Source organism: Anser brachyrhynchus (genome assembly GCF_964034855.1).
Source record: "Anser brachyrhynchus genome assembly, chromosome: 14".
Classification (NCBI taxonomy): Eukaryota; Metazoa; Chordata; class Aves; order Anseriformes; family Anatidae; genus Anser; species Anser brachyrhynchus.
In genome coordinates this window covers 9,543,380-9,559,241 of record NC_137709.1, presented here as the reverse complement: position 1 = coordinate 9,559,241, position 15,862 = coordinate 9,543,380, and the positions used below count along the sequence as shown (strand labels likewise).

At 47.3% G+C, this 15,862-nt stretch overlaps 1 protein-coding gene across 9 annotated transcripts; it reads left to right on the top strand.

Moving 5' to 3' along the window:
• The first annotated feature begins 27 nt into the window (after positions 1–27).
• BRD8 (bromodomain containing 8) lies at positions 28–15,764 on the top strand. 9 transcript variants are annotated; one of them, XR_013939465.1, is made up of 23 exons: positions 28–274; positions 586–682; positions 1,207–1,276; positions 2,301–2,350; positions 3,027–3,149; positions 3,307–3,387; positions 3,853–3,917; positions 4,416–4,552; positions 4,986–5,201; positions 6,472–6,616; positions 7,804–8,013; positions 8,427–8,707; positions 9,202–9,657; positions 10,010–10,103; positions 10,319–10,365; positions 10,725–10,939; positions 11,253–11,345; positions 11,561–11,629; positions 12,344–12,521; positions 13,177–13,281; positions 14,149–14,193; positions 14,785–14,961; positions 15,348–15,764. XR_013939465.1 is itself a non-coding variant. In XM_080555738.1 (22 exons), exons 1-22 carry the CDS (start codon positions 169–171, stop codon positions 15,405–15,407), a joined length of 2,943 nt encoding a protein of 980 aa, XP_080411864.1. In that variant the 5' UTR covers positions 28–168; the 3' UTR covers positions 15,408–15,764. The 9 variants fall into 9 exon arrangements, 5 of the variants coding, with proteins under 5 accessions (XP_080411864.1, XP_080411866.1, XP_080411865.1 ...); XR_013939463.1 differs by lacking the exon at positions 4,986–5,201; XR_013939464.1 differs by lacking the exon at positions 7,804–8,013.
• Positions 15,765–15,862: the final 98 nt, after the last annotated feature.

The following is a 15,862-nucleotide window of genomic DNA, read 5'->3' as shown; positions in this document are numbered from 1 at the left end:
CCACCGCCCTCCTCTGAGCCGCGCGGTGTCCGCTGCTGCGGTTTCAAACCTCGCCGCCCGCCCGCTCCACCAATGGGAGCCCGCGCCCGCGAGGCCGCCAATCAGAGCCGGCGGTTGAGGAGGAAGGGGCGGGGCCTATGCCCGCGCGGCCGCTCCTCGCGCTGAGGGATGGGTAAGGGCGTGCGCATGCGCACACCTCCCGGCGGGCTGTGCGCGCGGCTCCGTCCTGCGGCGCGCTCGGGCCGGGCGGGGAAGATGGCGGCGGGGACGGGAAGTGAGTGCGGGGGGACAGCGAGAGGGGCGGCGGGGAGCGGGCGGCGGCGGCGGAGGGGACGGGGGGGCGGCGGGAGGGGGCTGGGAGGGAGCGGGGGAGCGGCGGGGGGGGGCTAAGGGACGCTGAGGGGCGCTGTGGGGAAGGGGGCGGGGCTAACGGGGAGGTGAGGGGCAACGGGGAGGGGAGGGGCCTAAAGTGAGGGAGGGGCGGGGCTAAGCGGGGGTGGGCGTGGCCGGAGGTGGGCGTGGTCGCGGGGTGGGCGTGGCCTCCGCCCCGCGGGCGGGGTGCGGAGCTGGGCTGTCTCCCCACAGAGCACAAGCTGCTGGGCGCTGGCCCCACCGAGCCCTGGTCCATCCGCGAGAAGCTCTGCCTGGCCTCCTCCGTCATGCGCAGCGGCGACCAGAACTGGTAAGGGCCCGGGCACAGCGCCTCTGCCTCCCTGTTCACAGCACAGGCGGAGGTGTTAATGATGGAGGAATCAGACGCGGGGCTTGGAAATCTGCTTGCTTCTTTTGTAACTGCCGCATAAAACTACGTTAGTTAGGGCAAAGAGCGTGTGCATAAATTGGGAAGGTGAGTTGTGGTCCAGAAATCCATTTAACAAAGCATCGCTTTGCATCACTGCTGCACTTGTAGCTTTGTTTTGCTGCCTCACCAAAGAAAAGTTTGTTTGTGGAAATGTAACGGTGTCATCAGAAGCTGGAAAGTTGCTTTTCAAAGCAATAGAGGGAAGCTGTTGGTTTAGGAGCAGGCGGATATTTTTGAGCCCAAGGGCTATGTTTGAACAATCCTTTAAAAAAAACTCCATCATGGCAAATGCATTGTGCTTGTGGGGATTATTCTGTGATGAACTTCAGGACAGGTCAGCATATTTGCACAGCATGTTGGTTCAGTTAGAAAGTAGGCAGTGACTCACTATTTCTCTCCTGTAGGGTCTCAGTCAGCAGAGCCATCAAGCCTTTTGCAGAGCCAGGCCGCCCACCTGACTGGTTTTCCCAAAAGGTAAGATACTGGCAAGTGAATCTTGGAGAAAATGAATTCTAGATGGGATGTGTAAGACAGCTGCATAAGATGGTGTTGGAGTTTTTTGTTGCTGTTAAAAAAAAAAAAGTTTGAAAAAATAGCAAAATCAATTTTTAAAGAGACTGATTTTGTTCAAATCAGATTAAGTGAGCTGTGGATAAGGTTGGGTAAGGTAAAGAAAAAGAAAAGGATGATCAGAGACTTGAAAGAGCTTCCTTGTAAGGGAGCAGTAAGTAAGGTGGGACCTTTCAACAAAAGGAAGAGATGACTAACAAGAGAAACAACAGATGTCTGTACAGTCAGGAGTGGCATGGCAAGGATGAATGAGTCTTAATTGTTCAGTACCCTGTCCAATACAAGATTTAGAGGCTATTAGGTAAGACTAACAGGAGGCAGGTTCAAAGCAAAACAAAAGAGACTGTGCAGCACCAGGCACATAATCGAGCTGTGGAATTCTTTGCCATGGGGATTTGTGGATGCCCTTGTATTTTGGTGTGTCCAGCTGTTTGGTCGAGCATCTGGGATTTTTGTTAGATAACGGCCAGAAAGAGATAAACAGAACCTGTTTATCTTTTTATGTGTGTGTGTGTATATTATATATATAACTATTATTATTTTAAACGTTACTTACTATTTTCTTAGTTCTCTTAAGGCATGAGCCTAACCTTGACATAATGCTACCTTCTCCATTGAAATATTTTTGGTTCATGTTCGCAGACAGCTGCAGTTTTTCTAATCATGTTTAGTTTCTTTGATTTCTAAATTGTTCCTTTGTCGTTGTTTTGAAGATCAGCTTGGGCAGTGCTAGAGTAAAAGAGTGAATATGTCTCCTCATTTTGACAAACACTAAATTATAGCTTTGGGGAAAACTGTGGAGAAGACTGTCAGATATGTTCATACAGTGTTAGACCTCTGAAAGAGGAGGTGCCCTGTGGGTTTTGTTGATAGGCATTTGCTGATGCTTATTCTTTGGTATCCTCTGACTTTTTTTTTTTCTTCTTAGCATTGTGCATCTCAGTATTCAGAGCTCTTGGAGACTACAGAGACCCCTAAGTAAGTACAAAGTCGGAAGCAAGAGCAGTCTGCAGTTTTGGGTGGACTTGTCAGTTCCTACAGCAAAGCACTTGGTAGTGCTCTTCCCCAAGAGGAGTGTACAGGAATGATGAAATTTAATTGTAATAACTGGCTTGGGTGGACAACGGGATTGGAGTATGGCAGATGTGGAAGGCTGGCTCAATGGGAAGAGCAGCTAGCAAGCAAGCCCAAAATATTTCTTAGAACACGCTTTCCGTATTTCTTTATCTTGTCTCTTTTGTTTCGGAACTTCACATCAAATGAAATTAAAGGTAGGGTATTTAAAAGTAGTGTTTATTTATGTTAGTGCTGAACGATCTTTAGCAGTATAGTTGCAGGACAAAGGACATCGTAGAGTTACTGAGAAAAATAAATGTTTTATTGTGGCTCTGAAGCTGAATGATGGGTTTTTCAGGTTGAGAGTTGTAGTGGGCTTCCATCTTTGGTCTACTCCTGAAGTCTTTAACTGGACACATTTAGATAAACTTTTCAGATCAGATTGTTTGAACACTGTGCTTTCCGGTATTATTTAAGGGAAATTGGAAGAGGAGGTTGGTTTTGTGTGTGTGGTATGAATGACAGGCAGCAGCCAGGCATGGAAGGAGAACTCGGGTTTTCTGTTTAATGACTGTTTTGTTTTTCTCTCGTTCTATAGGAGAAAACGTGGCGAGAAGGGAGAGGTGGTGGAAACTGTGGAAGATGTTATTGTGCGGAAACTGACTGCAGAACGAGTTGAGGAGTTGAAGAAAATTATCAAAGAAACACAAGAGAAATACAGGTGTGTGGCAGAGGCATTAAGCTGTGGTGTACCTGAGAGTCCTGTCTTGAAAAGGTTGCATAAGTGGAGCAATGCTTGGTGTAAAAATGCATGGAACAAGAGCTTCTCAGTGCATACTGTTCAGTGATAAGTACATAAGAAGATTTTCTGCTTACAGGCAACTCAAGAAGGATGCAGAGCTGATCCAGGCTGGACACATGGATAACAGACTGGAGGAGCTGTGCAATGAGATTATGATGTGCGTTATTTAATTATTTCCACCTTATGTTTTCTTCTGAGATTGTAGTTCCCTGATGCTTTGTGTTAGGCTTTGTGTTTGTGTTACTTTTGCTCAATGCATTTTGAGCTGAGACAGATAAGGCAGCTGGGCAGATGCTTTGGCCTCTGAGGGTAGTCCTAGTTAGACTGCGGGACACCAGCTTATGTGCAACATTTTTTGCAGCTCTCAGAAAGAGCTTGGTGCTGGCTTGCAACATCGTGCTTGCCTCCTCCATTTTGATAATCATCTGGAACTGAAATCCGCAAAATGTGATTTTCTCTGACTGGCCTCTGACTCTGCTTCCCTCTTCAAAGAAATGGAGCCTGAGTCCACAGAGGCAGTTCATTGTTGTCTGGAGATTAAGGGGTAGGGGCCAGTAAGCTGATTGTGGAGGAGAAGCTAAGGGGCATTGGGACACTGTGTGACAGTTGGTTCTGTTTACAGAAAGAAAAAAATGGAGGAGGAGGAGGCAGAAGTCAAGAGGAAGGCTACAGATGCTGCTTATCAGGGTAAGCTGGAAATGTGCTTACTCCTCCTCAAAGAGAGGTGCATATGTTTGTAAGAACATATGGGAAGTACTACATCTTGTTAAGACCTGTTCAGGAGGAATTCTTTGACACTAGGGACTGGAGGGAAAGATTGTATTCTCTTCAGAGCTGAATACAGCAGCTTCTGATAAGGAAACAAATTCTGTAGAAACGGCATCTGCAAGAGGAAGAAGGATTTGTTCTGAATGCTTCATCCATTTATAGTTTCTGGAGCAACTTGGTGAGCTAACCTACCATGGTGGGATGTGGTGAATACCCACTGCTAGGAAGATATGAAATTAAAGTGCTTTACCCCTTGCTAGTACTATTTGTGAGCTGAGTGTAGTGTGATGTGCGAAATTCCTACAATATAAATTGTTTTCTTAGTGTTCTTTAGGACAAAGTCAGAGGTAACTCAGGGACTGTCCAAGGTGGATGGAATCGTGGAATCCCACTTTTTTTTTTTCTGTTTTCTTCCAGCTCGTCAGGCCATTAAGAATCCACCACGAAGATTAACGGGTGTGATGGTTCGCTCCCCTGCAGGTTCAACCTCTCCAGGGGGAGACTATGCTCTGGGAGATCTGTCTCAGCCTGCTGTGGATGAGGCCAGCCCGGGGGTAAGAATACTTCCCATGGTAAGAGGGGAAGAGCAGCTTGGGACACGGGCTCTGCATACATCATGGAACAGCAGCCTGGGGAGAAGCCCTTGCCTTGTTTTGCAGACTTTTTGTTGTGGTAGTGCTGTAGTGTGGCTGATGTACAGTGCTGCTCGAGATACGTGTCCTCTTCCCTGTCTGTGACCATCAGGTGCCTGGATCAAAGGCTGTGTAGGGGCCTCAGTGGGTTGGCCAGGAAGTCTTCTGTGTGTGCCTGGGAACTGGCACTAAAGGGCAGGGAAAGGGTAAAAGCAAATGCCTGGAGTAGGTGTAGCGAGTGAATGGAGAAGGTGGCTGTGGTGTGCTGGCTCAATGCTCTTGGGGGAAGGAGCAAGTGGGACTAGTCCGTGTGTTGGAGTGTGGCTTTGAACAGTGTGGTTTTTCTCTTTCTCAGGTCACTCCAGGGACATTGCCCAGCACCCCAGTTGCCTCCTTCATTGGAATCCCTGACACCCCTCCAGGCTCTGCTCCCCTGGATGCCCCCATGACCCCAGTCACTGATGATTCACCCCAGAAAAAGATGCTAGGACAAAAAGCAACTCCGCCTCCTTCCCCTCTGCTCTCAGAGCTGCTGAAGAAGGGCAGTCTCCTGCCCACAAGCCCCAGGCTGGTATGGAGCTCTCTGCTCATGTATGCAAGCACACAAACAATCCGCTCCAGACTCTCCCACTGAAAAAGGGGGAGCCGCAAAGGCTTCTTAAAAACACAGTTCTGTGAGAATCTCAACAGAAGAGAAATCTGAGAGATTTAGTAACCCCTGTGAAGCCACAGAGGTGGGACTCTTTCCAGACAGTACTGTGGCTGCAGGGCTGCAGGTGTCAGTCAGCACATAGGACTGGCTCTCTCCAGTCATAAGGAGTTGGAATTGCAGGCTTTGCTAGAGGAAATGGCTCTCACTGCGGGTGCATGTTAGTAGGCATCGTCCCGTTGGTCTCCGTGGAGGTGTTCTTGCTGAGTTCTCCTTTGGGCTCACAGTTCTTGTTTACATCCTGGCAGGGAGTTGTGTTTCAGTATTTGTAACGGGCCTTAGGAAAGGAATAAGGAGTCCTTTAATAAGTTTATGACCAATATTGAAGGGCTTCAGGCTTCTAGTTGCAGACAGTAGGAAAATGGCTGTGATGATGAATCAACCCTTGTGGTGTTAGTGACTGTGGAAGTCTGAGGAGGGCAGCCATCGCTGACGTTGTTCAGAGCCCTGTTCTGAAAACTGCAGCCATCAGCCTGTGCATGATATTGATTCCCTGTGTTAGTGCTCATCTGATGGAATAGGTGTATTGCTGTTGACCTTCTTTTAATAAGTCATATTTGGGGTCTTCTCTGTTAGTTTGCATAAATGCTCCATGGGTTCTGTGTTTGCAGGCTGCAATATAAGATATGATGTAACAAAAGAAAACGGCTTTGGAAGACTTTGGGCTTTCTTTGTATCGACAGGGCTGTTTTGTATCTGCTTCAGGGTCTGTCACAGGTCTACACTGTGACCTTGACAGAGTTACTCTCCATCTTGATGCTTCAGTTTCCCTCAACTAAAAATAAAGGAAAATTCTTTGCTGTTTTAGGGGTAGAGACACTAACACTACTGGTATCTGTAACAGGTTGTAAGGTCTTTGAACAGAGGAACTAAGGCAGAGTAAATTTTCTATTTGGCTTAACTTAAAGGAAGCGTGCACCATAGCTGTATTGTAGCTGGAGAAGAATAACTAGTTTCAGACTGTCACTTGCACTTGCATAAGGGGCTTCAGGCAGGGACTAGACTGTACAAAAAGCAAAAAAGAAATGCCGAGACAGTGAGTGATGGACAAATTCATGAAGGAGCATATCTGGCAGAAAATCACTGATGTGATCGTATCTCCAGGAACTTCAGTTGTGTCTTCCTTTGGCAGGTTGGTGAAAACGAAATGGCAGTAGCTTCTGGTCACATGAACAGCTCGGGAGTCCTGCTGGAGGTAGGAAGCGTCCTCCCAGTGCTGCACAGTGGGGAAATGCAGTCGGCACCTGGTGCTGTCCCTGCATCTCCTGCTGCTTCAGGTAACTCCCAAGGACTCTCCCTGTACAGTTCTTCCCTCAGAAGTACTCAAGGCTTTAGCAATTTTACAGTTACGTGGCGTAATTTCACAGACTGCTTTATGAATTCTCTTTGGAGAGAGATGAAGGACATCTACCCTGGCTGGTTTGGGGGCTTCTTTATGAATTCTGTTGCTATTTCTGTTACCCCTGTCCCTTTCCCCTTTCTTTTTACTAAGAAGACTCTAATTCTCACAGGAGAAAGAAAAGTGCCTTGATCTAAAATGACTGAAACTGATTTGGTTTGGCCCTGGTCCATCCAGTCTAGTTTTCTGGGTTTGACACTGGCTGATACCGGGCATTTTGGTGCCTAGTTGACGGGGAGCTGGGGAAAATTGGGTCTATTGTCTCATTCTTAATCTGCCTAAATTTCAGTTCCCTGTGAACCTGAAGACCTCATTTGTCTCATTTGCTTTAGCTCAGGGGTGTGTTGAGGATTAGACTGCAGTAGATTGTGAGTTCTGGAGTAAGTTCCATAGGCGGGGTGAGAGGGAACAGTGCAGAGTCTCTGCACTGGACCTTCTCACAACATCCTGCCTAAGATGAAGTTTCTTCTCAGCTCACACTAACAAAGGGTTAGTCATGTTGCCTCTAACTGAGGTTTTACACCATTCATATATAATTCTAAATGAATAATCTCACTTTCCTTACGCGTTTCTGTTCTCCAAGACCAGTTACTTTGGTCAAGGCGGTTCAGTAAATTCAGACTGGAAGGTACAGCTGAGTGGCAACCTCTGATAGAAAAGGCAGTCTTTAGGAAAGACCTGCAAAGAGATTCCTTCTGCTCCCTTCCACCCCTGTCATGATTGTTTGTCTTGGCTTACTTTGTGTGGCTGTCTCAGCACTGGTTTCCAGATTTCCTGTAATTATATTGGAATGAGCCTTCGGGAGGGTGTCTCTCTGCATGTGTGGCTTAGCCTGTCTGGCCCTTACGTTGGGCACTGTCCCAGAGTCTGCATGATCCTGTCTGAGACCGCACACCCCAGAGAGTCATGCATTTTTGGTGCAGGTTCTCCGTATAGCTTTTGGGACCATTTCTAGGTACTTTCCCAGAGGAAGCCAGCAGACATTGAAGAGCCCAGCACTGGCTTTGTGGACGTCGGTGTTGGCTGCTTCTTGCTCATGTGCTTTTCCCTTCTACTCTCTGTTAGGTGCTCCTACGCTTTCCCGGCTTTTAGAAGCTGGTCCTGCGCAGTTCACCTCACCTCTTGCTTCCTTCTCCGCTGTTGCCAGCGAACCTCCAGCTAAGCTCCTGCCACCCCCAGTAGAGCCTGTGTCGCAGGCAACAATTGTCATGATGCCCACGCTGTCAGCACCATCCGTTGTGCCACCAGCTGCAGCTCCAGAAAGCGTAGCCACAGGTGCGTTCCTGAACTACGCACTCACAGGTCATGCACTGCTGGAAAGCAGAACTTCCCTTGGGCTCAGCACCCAGGAAGCTCTAAGCTGGCGTTTTATCACCTCAGACTCACCATCCTTTCTGAAAGAACGGTTACGGCTGAGTTCTCGAGTAAACAGATGGTGAAGATGGGATTTAAATGGGATTTGCTGGGTGGGGGTGCTGGTGGTATGTTGATGGATTGTGATTCAAGGGCTGATTCAAGGCCTGGAATCTCACTTTGTCTCTACCGTGGGAAAGCAAACATGTCACCCATATTTGTCTTTTATTTTTCTAAGTCATGCTGTTGTGGGTGGAGCTGGGATGCTTGCAGTTGGTGCTTGGTCTTAACCACTGTGGTATTTGCTTATGATTGTCATGCTCGTCCTTGCGCAGTGAGCCAGCCCGAAGCCTGTGTTTCCATGGAGGCAGTGTCTGATTCTCATACAGTGACGGTGTCCATGGACAGCAGCGAAATATCCATGATCATTGACTCCATCAAGAAAGAGTGCCTGGGTTCTGCGGCTGGCAGCGCTGCAGGCTCTTCCAAAGATCACTGCATGGATGGGAAAGAAGACCTGGATTTGGCTGAGAAGATGGATATTGCGGTGTCCTATACAGGGGAAGAGCTGGACTTTGATACTGTTGGAAATATCATAGCCATCATTGAGGACAAGGTAAAGAGGCAAAACAGAGGGCCAGTAGCTTTTGCTCCTCATCGAGTTAGGTTAATCTCAAGTGATTACTGCTTGCCAATTTAATAAGTTTAAACGAGGAAGAAATAACTCTTGCAAATCGCTCATTTTCACAGTCCTTGTCCAGGTCAATAGGAAATGACCATATGACACTACTGCTGGTAGCCCGCCACAATTAGCCTGGTGCTTCACTCACAGTACAGAAATAAATTTCTTCCTCATGTTGGGTAGGGTTTGGGTCACAGACCTGGCAGACAAGTGAGCGCTGCTTGCAGCATGCTTTCCATGAGCGCCAAGTTTCTGAAACTGAAACTCCACAGGGAGTGATGGGAGTCTGGCTGCTAAAGGTGATTTTGTAAAGCCACTACACCAAATTTTCCACAATTGGCTTGTTACCAAATAACATTGATTTATTTTTTTTAATCCCTCTTTCTGACCTTGGCCTGCACTTCTGTTTGTTTGTTTTGACAATAAAGGTAGACGACAACCCCGAAGTCCTGGATGCAGCAGTTGTTGAAGCTGCTCTGTCTTCTTTTTGCGAAGATACTGATGACCCTCAGGCCCTGCCTGGCCCGTGGGAACACCCAATTCGTCAGGAGCACGAGAAACAGGCCCAGATACCCCAAGTGTCTGTGACTGTGAAGCAGGAGAGACTGGAGTGTGAGGAGCCGGAGGCAAAGGGAATTCGAGAGCTAATGGGCATTGGAGAGCTGGGATCAGAAATAAAGACAGAACCTGCAGAGCAGGAGCAGAATCAGCTGGGCGCTGAGGAAACCATACCGGCAACTGCAAGAGTGACAGAAACACCAGAGCTAAGGAGTCAAGAGATAGAAGAGGATCAAAGAGCAGCTGTGGCAGCAGGAGAGAGTTCTGAAATTGAGATAGAATCGACCAAGGGAGAAGACACGATGCACAGCACGGTGAAGACAGAGGTATGTGAGCAGAGGCTGCCTGGAACTGGTGTGGGGAAGGAAAGGAGCAGTTGTGGCAGGCAGGAAAGTTTAGAGGAAGGGTGACTGCTGGGCTGAAGGTGACCCTTCCATGAATGTGGCTGGCTGTTCCCTTGGGAGTCATGCTGCTGATCTGTTCGATCTGCAGGGAAGCTCTCTGCTTCAGGCAGTGCCTTTATGTATCTCCCACCACCCATGTGCAGAATTGCTGTTGGGAAGGTGCTCAGTGAACTTCATTGCCTTGAGTTAGGTTAGGGTGAGTGAGATGTGCCCACACCTTCACTGAAGTAAGCTGACACAAACATCTAGATTTGTGCATTTCTCTTCCCTCCAGACCCCACCTGATGATGATTCATCCCCTCCACAAGTCCCAAATGTGAGTGAAGACTCCTCACAGGCTGATGTTCAGCACAAATTTGAGCTGTCAGGTAACTTAATTCAGCTAGGAAATCTTTTACATGCAACATTATTAGCTGGATAGATGTCAGTGATCTGGTTCAGGTGTTTTGGGGAGGAGGGAGAAAACAAGATATGTGTAGGAATAGTGGTAATTACTGCAGGACAGTAGGCTTTGGTACAGGAGTTTTTGTAGGAAAGACTGCTTTGGAGAATCATAACCTTTCTGCTTTTCTTCCTTCTACAGACTCAATGAAGGAGGAAGCCCGAGCCCTGTTTAGGAGTCAGATGAAGGTAATTCTGAATTGGTTGTACTCATCCTGGGTGCTTTGGGGTTCATTCTTGCTTTCTGGCTCCTATCCGCTGAAAATCAAAGCCTGCTTCAGCTTTCTGCACTGGGAAGTCGTCAGTGTGAGGTCGGGAGCTAAAGGGGAGATTGCTTCAGGCCCTGTTCAGCTAGGTATAAATGTTTCTGTGTTTATGTTAGGGTGGTGGGAGGCAGGGCAGGATAGTGACCAGAATTTTCTGGACGTGCCTGTAGATGAGGTTGTCTGTAGTAAGAAAATCACTTTATTTTCTGAACTATAGTTTCTTTGGAGGCTCTGAGTTGCTGCTATAGTTGGCTGTGTAGACTCATGAACTCTGTGTTTCAGGATGGGCAGGGTGAAGAGGATGATGAGGATGGTGCCAGTGAGGCCGCCAGTTTGGAGGAGCCCAAAGAAGAAGATCAGGGTGAGGGATATCTGTCAGAGATGGATAACGAACCCCCTGTGAGTGAGAGCGACGATGGCTTCAGTGTCCATAATGCACCCTTACAGTCGCACACGCTAGCCGACTCCATCCCCAGCAGCCCGGCCTCCTCGCAGTTGTGAGTATCTGTGAAAGTCTCAGCCATGCAGGTGCAAATCCCAGGCTGTTTTATGGAGGGAACATAGGATTCTCATGTCTGTTTTGCTGACAGAGTGAGTCCAAAGGGGGAATTTGATGATTTGTCTGGCACTAGATTCTCCTTACTCACAAGTGTGGTGTGCAGACAGTGCCATAGTACCAGGTCCCTTTTTTTATTTCTGTCTCTGGCAGGGGTTAGTGTAGGCACAGCAAAGGCAAAATAAACTAAAGTTTCTGCTCCAAGGCAGTATGGAGACTTACGATGGAGGTCTTACTCTTTTTTTTTTTCTCAGCTCAGTGTGCAGTGAGGATCAGGAAGCAATACAGGCCCAGAAGATCTGGAAGAAAGCCATCATGCTAGTTTGGAGAGCAGCAGCTAATCACAGGTGAGTTTAATGTCTTGAGAATTGGCAGAAGGAAGTAAATAATCCCAGACAAGCCCGTACTCTCCCACCTCTGAGGCTTACCTGCCTTGTTACGGGGAGATGATGAATCAAATTGTTACTGATGGCAGACAAACATGACAGCATGAAACAAATATTTGAGGATTGTTCCTTTATCAGCAAGGATAGGGCATTCAGTAGATTCCTTCTCTCTGCAGGTATGCTAATGTCTTCCTCCAGCCTGTGACTGATGATATAGCACCAGGCTACCACAGTATTGTGCAAAGGTGAGTCTCGGCAGTCTCATGTCATTAGATCTCTGGTATATTTGTGTAGGAATTTCAGGCAGGAAGGTCTAGTCTTCATCTGTAATTCAAACTGCAAGACTTGGAAAATACTTTTCTTCTGGCATCTTCCAGTCAGAAACAGATTTCCCTAAGAAAAGAGTCATCTTCAGATCTTCAGTAATGGACACAAGTCTTTACCCAGCCCTGTCCTTGAATGAAGTAAGGTGACTTGCACAGAACATTTTTTGTCAGTAAGGTAGTATGTGACTATCATCAGGTTCTCTCAGTTTCTGTCTAGGGGTAGGGTTTAATCTTTGAGACTCCAAAGACTTTGATGAGCTCTTTTACTGTCTCAGACAGTGGACTTTTCTGGGAGAGTTAACAGAACCCACTGCTAGCCTCAGAAATCTCTGTAAACAGTTCAGTGGCTGCAGCTCTAGTTCCCTATTATCTTCTTCAGTGATGCCTGGAGAAGGCAAATGTCTCTCAAGGCATCTGTTGTGTATTGTCACCATTTATGGTAACTGCTGGACAGCTTGTGTCTCCTGATTTGAGGCCTTGGAACTCAGGAACACAGCCTATGTGGGGGAGAAGATATTCTACCAATTAAATAGATTGTCTAATTAGACATATCACAGACCCGAGGCTGCTTGCAAATGAGAGGGGAAAGAGGTAGGTATGTCTGTTGCTATGCTGAATGCATTTCTTTCATAGGCCAATGGATTTATCTACAATCAAAAAGAACATTGAGAATGGGCTGATACGAACCACAGCTGAATTCCAGCGTGATATTATGCTGATGTTTCAAAATGCAGTTATGTACAACAGCTCAGACCACGATGTGTACCACATGGCTGTGGAGATGCAGCGAGATGTCCTGGAGCAGATCCAGGTAAAGTACTGAGCTGAGACCAGGAGCAGTGCAGAACAGAGCATCTGCCTTGGTCCGCAGGTATAGCAAACACTTCTGGATGTAAGACCACACTTTCACTCACAGTGTCTTTGAATGAAGTAGCACCGTTTTTCCTGCATCTCTCTTGTGCTAGGTGTTTGTGGTGAGCTGGATTGTGGATAGGTTAAAACTAACACAGCAAAATGTCGGTTAGGTTCAGCCCAGACCAATTTCAAATCTAATTTCCTTCAGGGGATGTACATATGCTTAGGCCAGCAAGAAGCAGGGCGTGGTTCAGGAACAGAAACAAGCAACAAGATCAGTGAATGACAGGGGACGCGATTGCTTCTTTTGGTGGCTGTGCTGGCTTAAAGTATATATGAAACTGGCCTGTGAATATGTGTTATTTAAAATTTCTTACGAAGTGGAATGTCCCAACAGCCAGGGCTAACACAGTTTGCAATGGATTTTTATAGTCCCTCCAGACTTGTGGCTTCTGAGGTAAATTGGGGAACTTACTCTGAGCAGCAAACCAGGAACTGAAACTGCCTCTGACCCAATCATTCCCAGCCCTGTGGTTTTTGATAGTTAAGTGACAAGCACTAGCTGAGCTTGTTTTGCTTGAGAATCTTAACAGAGTGTGGTTTTCCTGCAGCAATTTCTGGCCACGCAACTGATCATGCAAACATCAGAGTCAGGGATCAGTGCAAAGAGCCTGCGTGGGCGAGACTCCACTCGCAAGCAAGATGCTTCGGAGAAGGTGAGAATGCTGCACCCTGCAGAAGGGCAGTTGGTATCTTTTGGAGAGTCTCAAGATACTGCAAAAAGTTCCCATAACAAAGATGTGCAGAATGTTTTTTTGAGATCAAAATAGCTTCAACATCTTCATGTGAACAAACAGTATTTTTCTTTAAATGTGTCCACTGATTAGATTTCAGCTCTGGAGCTGTGTGTCATCCCAGAGGCAGGTCTGAGAATCATGAGTTACTCCTGTGACCCCTATGTTTGTTCCCTGATTTTAAAAACAAATATATTAAAACTGTAGGGAAATGAGTAGACTATCGGAAGAAGTGTGATATGGCAGGAAGGTGGAAATGTAGAGATCTGGAAGACCAGCCTCTGCCATGTTCTTCACTTCCAAGCCAGGTTCCTAGAACCAGGGAATTGCTCCAGTCTGGTTTGCTGTTTAAAACACACCATGGAACCTTTGACTTCCACGCTGATCTGAACTAATAGCAGTGCAGATTTTTATTTTTTTTTCTTCTGTAAAGATGCATCCAGACTTGGTTACATGACCTCACATGCTCTCAGCTGGCATACATAACATTGTAACAGCAAGGGCTACCTGCTTTGTTCTCATGGCGAGCATGGCTGATTGCACAGTGCAGCAATTGTTTGGTAGTCCAGGCATTGCTATGGTTGAGGAGGGAATATCCCTTTCTTAGCATTCTTACTCTCGCCATATCCCTCTTTTGTGCATTTATATGTTCCTGCTGCATAAGACTGAAGCCGTGCAGGAAGGGGAATGGGGCAGATGTTTCTCTATGCTCGTGTGTGGGCTTATTGCTTCTATGTGGTGTGTGCATTTCCCTATCTGATGAGTGCTTCTGTTTTGGCCTTTTAACAGGACAGTGTCCCAATGGGCTCTCCTGCCTTCCTTCTCTCTCTCTTTGTAAGTATTGAAAGGCGCTAGCAAGTACTGCTGGCAGCGTGCTCTGCTCCTTGTCTGGGTGATCACTGCACTGTCACAGCATCCTTAGCGTCGCAGCAATGTGTGTTTAACATAGGGGCTGTACAACCATGATCACTAGAGAAGAAACATCTTAGTCCCTTCCTCTCAGCGTGGGTGAGTGGGTGGGGCTTCAGTCTTTCTGCTGGTTCCAAGCGTTCTTGTTTTGTCATCTGCCTTTGCTTTTTTCCACAACTGCTCTCCTGCTTTCTTTCCATGTAAGTGGGAAGACACGCCAAGTGGTGCAGTGCTGTAGTTCTGACATCTCTTATGCTTACACAGCTGCCCCTTCTTCACATTCAAGACAGTACAAAGGGTCTGGGGAAAGTGGGGAGTCAGCTGTGTACTCCTTTATCATTCGTGGTCCAGAAAGCAAATAAGATAACTCCACAGAAATACCTTGCTCTGTGCCTCTGGTGATCTGGAAGTGTTTGGAAAGTATTCCCTCTGGGAAACCCCAAGTCTTTGAGTTGCGGGGAGGAGAGAGGGGAGGAAGATGGAGAGTTTTTTTTTTTCTCTCGCATATATCTAAAGACAGAGGAGTACTCCGGGAGAGTCAGCATGTCAGCCAGAGGGAGAGGGCAGCGGATCAAAGGAAGCTCTCAGCTCGCCTTCTACTCATGGAAAGGAGCTGTGCGGAGAAGCTAGGGAGCTAGTGCCAGGGTCACTCAACTGGAGGAGCACTTCCCATAGGGATCAGCAGCTGATAAGGTAGGTTAGTCAGCAGTTTCCTCTTTCCATCTTAAGAGCCAAGCTAGAAACTGTCACTTAGGAGAAAGCCTGCAATGTGCAGGCTCCAAAAGCATCTGTTTGGGTGAGAGCCTTGTTGCCTGTCTCTCCTGGCTGCCAGCAATGCACAGAGATGCTGCAAATCCCAGCACCTGTGCTGTGTCCAGAGTGAACTTTAGGTAGGTCTGCAGACAGGCCTCCCCAGGCCTTCCTGTCAGAGCTTCCCTTTCTCCTGTTCAGAAGGCATGAAAAGTATTATTACTAGATGCACAATTCCTTACCACTATGTGCTGGAGGAAGTGTTTTGTGTTTAGGGTTGCATAACTCATTTCTGCTAATGCCAGTCCTTTTGTTTGCCTTGTGACTAGGATGGAGGCACCAGAGGGCGTCGCTGTGCCATCGAGGCAGACATGAAGATGAAGAAATGATGCTGCAGACAGATAAGAAAACCCAGCACCTGGCATCCGGAGCTGGAGTGCAAGCAAGATGCTGTTAAAGCTGTTGGAGGAGGAAGAAAAGCTGCAGGTCTATTTCTGGGACCTGTTCCACCTTCTTGGCTTGACACTCTGGGAAGCAATTTCTCATCAGAATGTGTAACCCAAAGAAACTTCCTCGGAGGGGAAGACTAGCCCCCCTGCCTGTTCTAGGGCAGTCGTCTTGGGCTTCATCAGTGTTCTGGTGTTAGCTAGCAACTGGTGGCTCGTATGTACTGTAATGTGAAGTGTACAGATTTTTACTAGTGATGTGTAAATGTGTATGTATATTAAAGTCTGGGGAAAAACAAACCCGGTGTACGGTGTGCAGTGTACTGAGCATCACGGCTCTCTGCAGGGAGGAACCCTGCTTGTGTACAAGTGTGCATACACGCCTTGAACGCCTGCAA

Excerpts from the sequence above, each read along its gene's own strand:
- BRD8 (XM_080555738.1), top strand. The coding sequence starts at position 169 with ATGGGTAAGGGCGTGCGCATGCGCACACCTCCCGGCGGGCTGTGCGCG. Across the intron at positions 6,617-7,803 it reads TGCATCTCCTGCTGCTTCAG|GTGCTCCTACGCTTTCCCGG; the intron begins GTAACTCCCAAG and ends ACTCTCTGTTAG. Across the intron at positions 12,522-13,176 it reads ATGTCCTGGAGCAGATCCAG|CAATTTCTGGCCACGCAACT; the intron begins GTAAAGTACTGA and ends GTTTTCCTGCAG.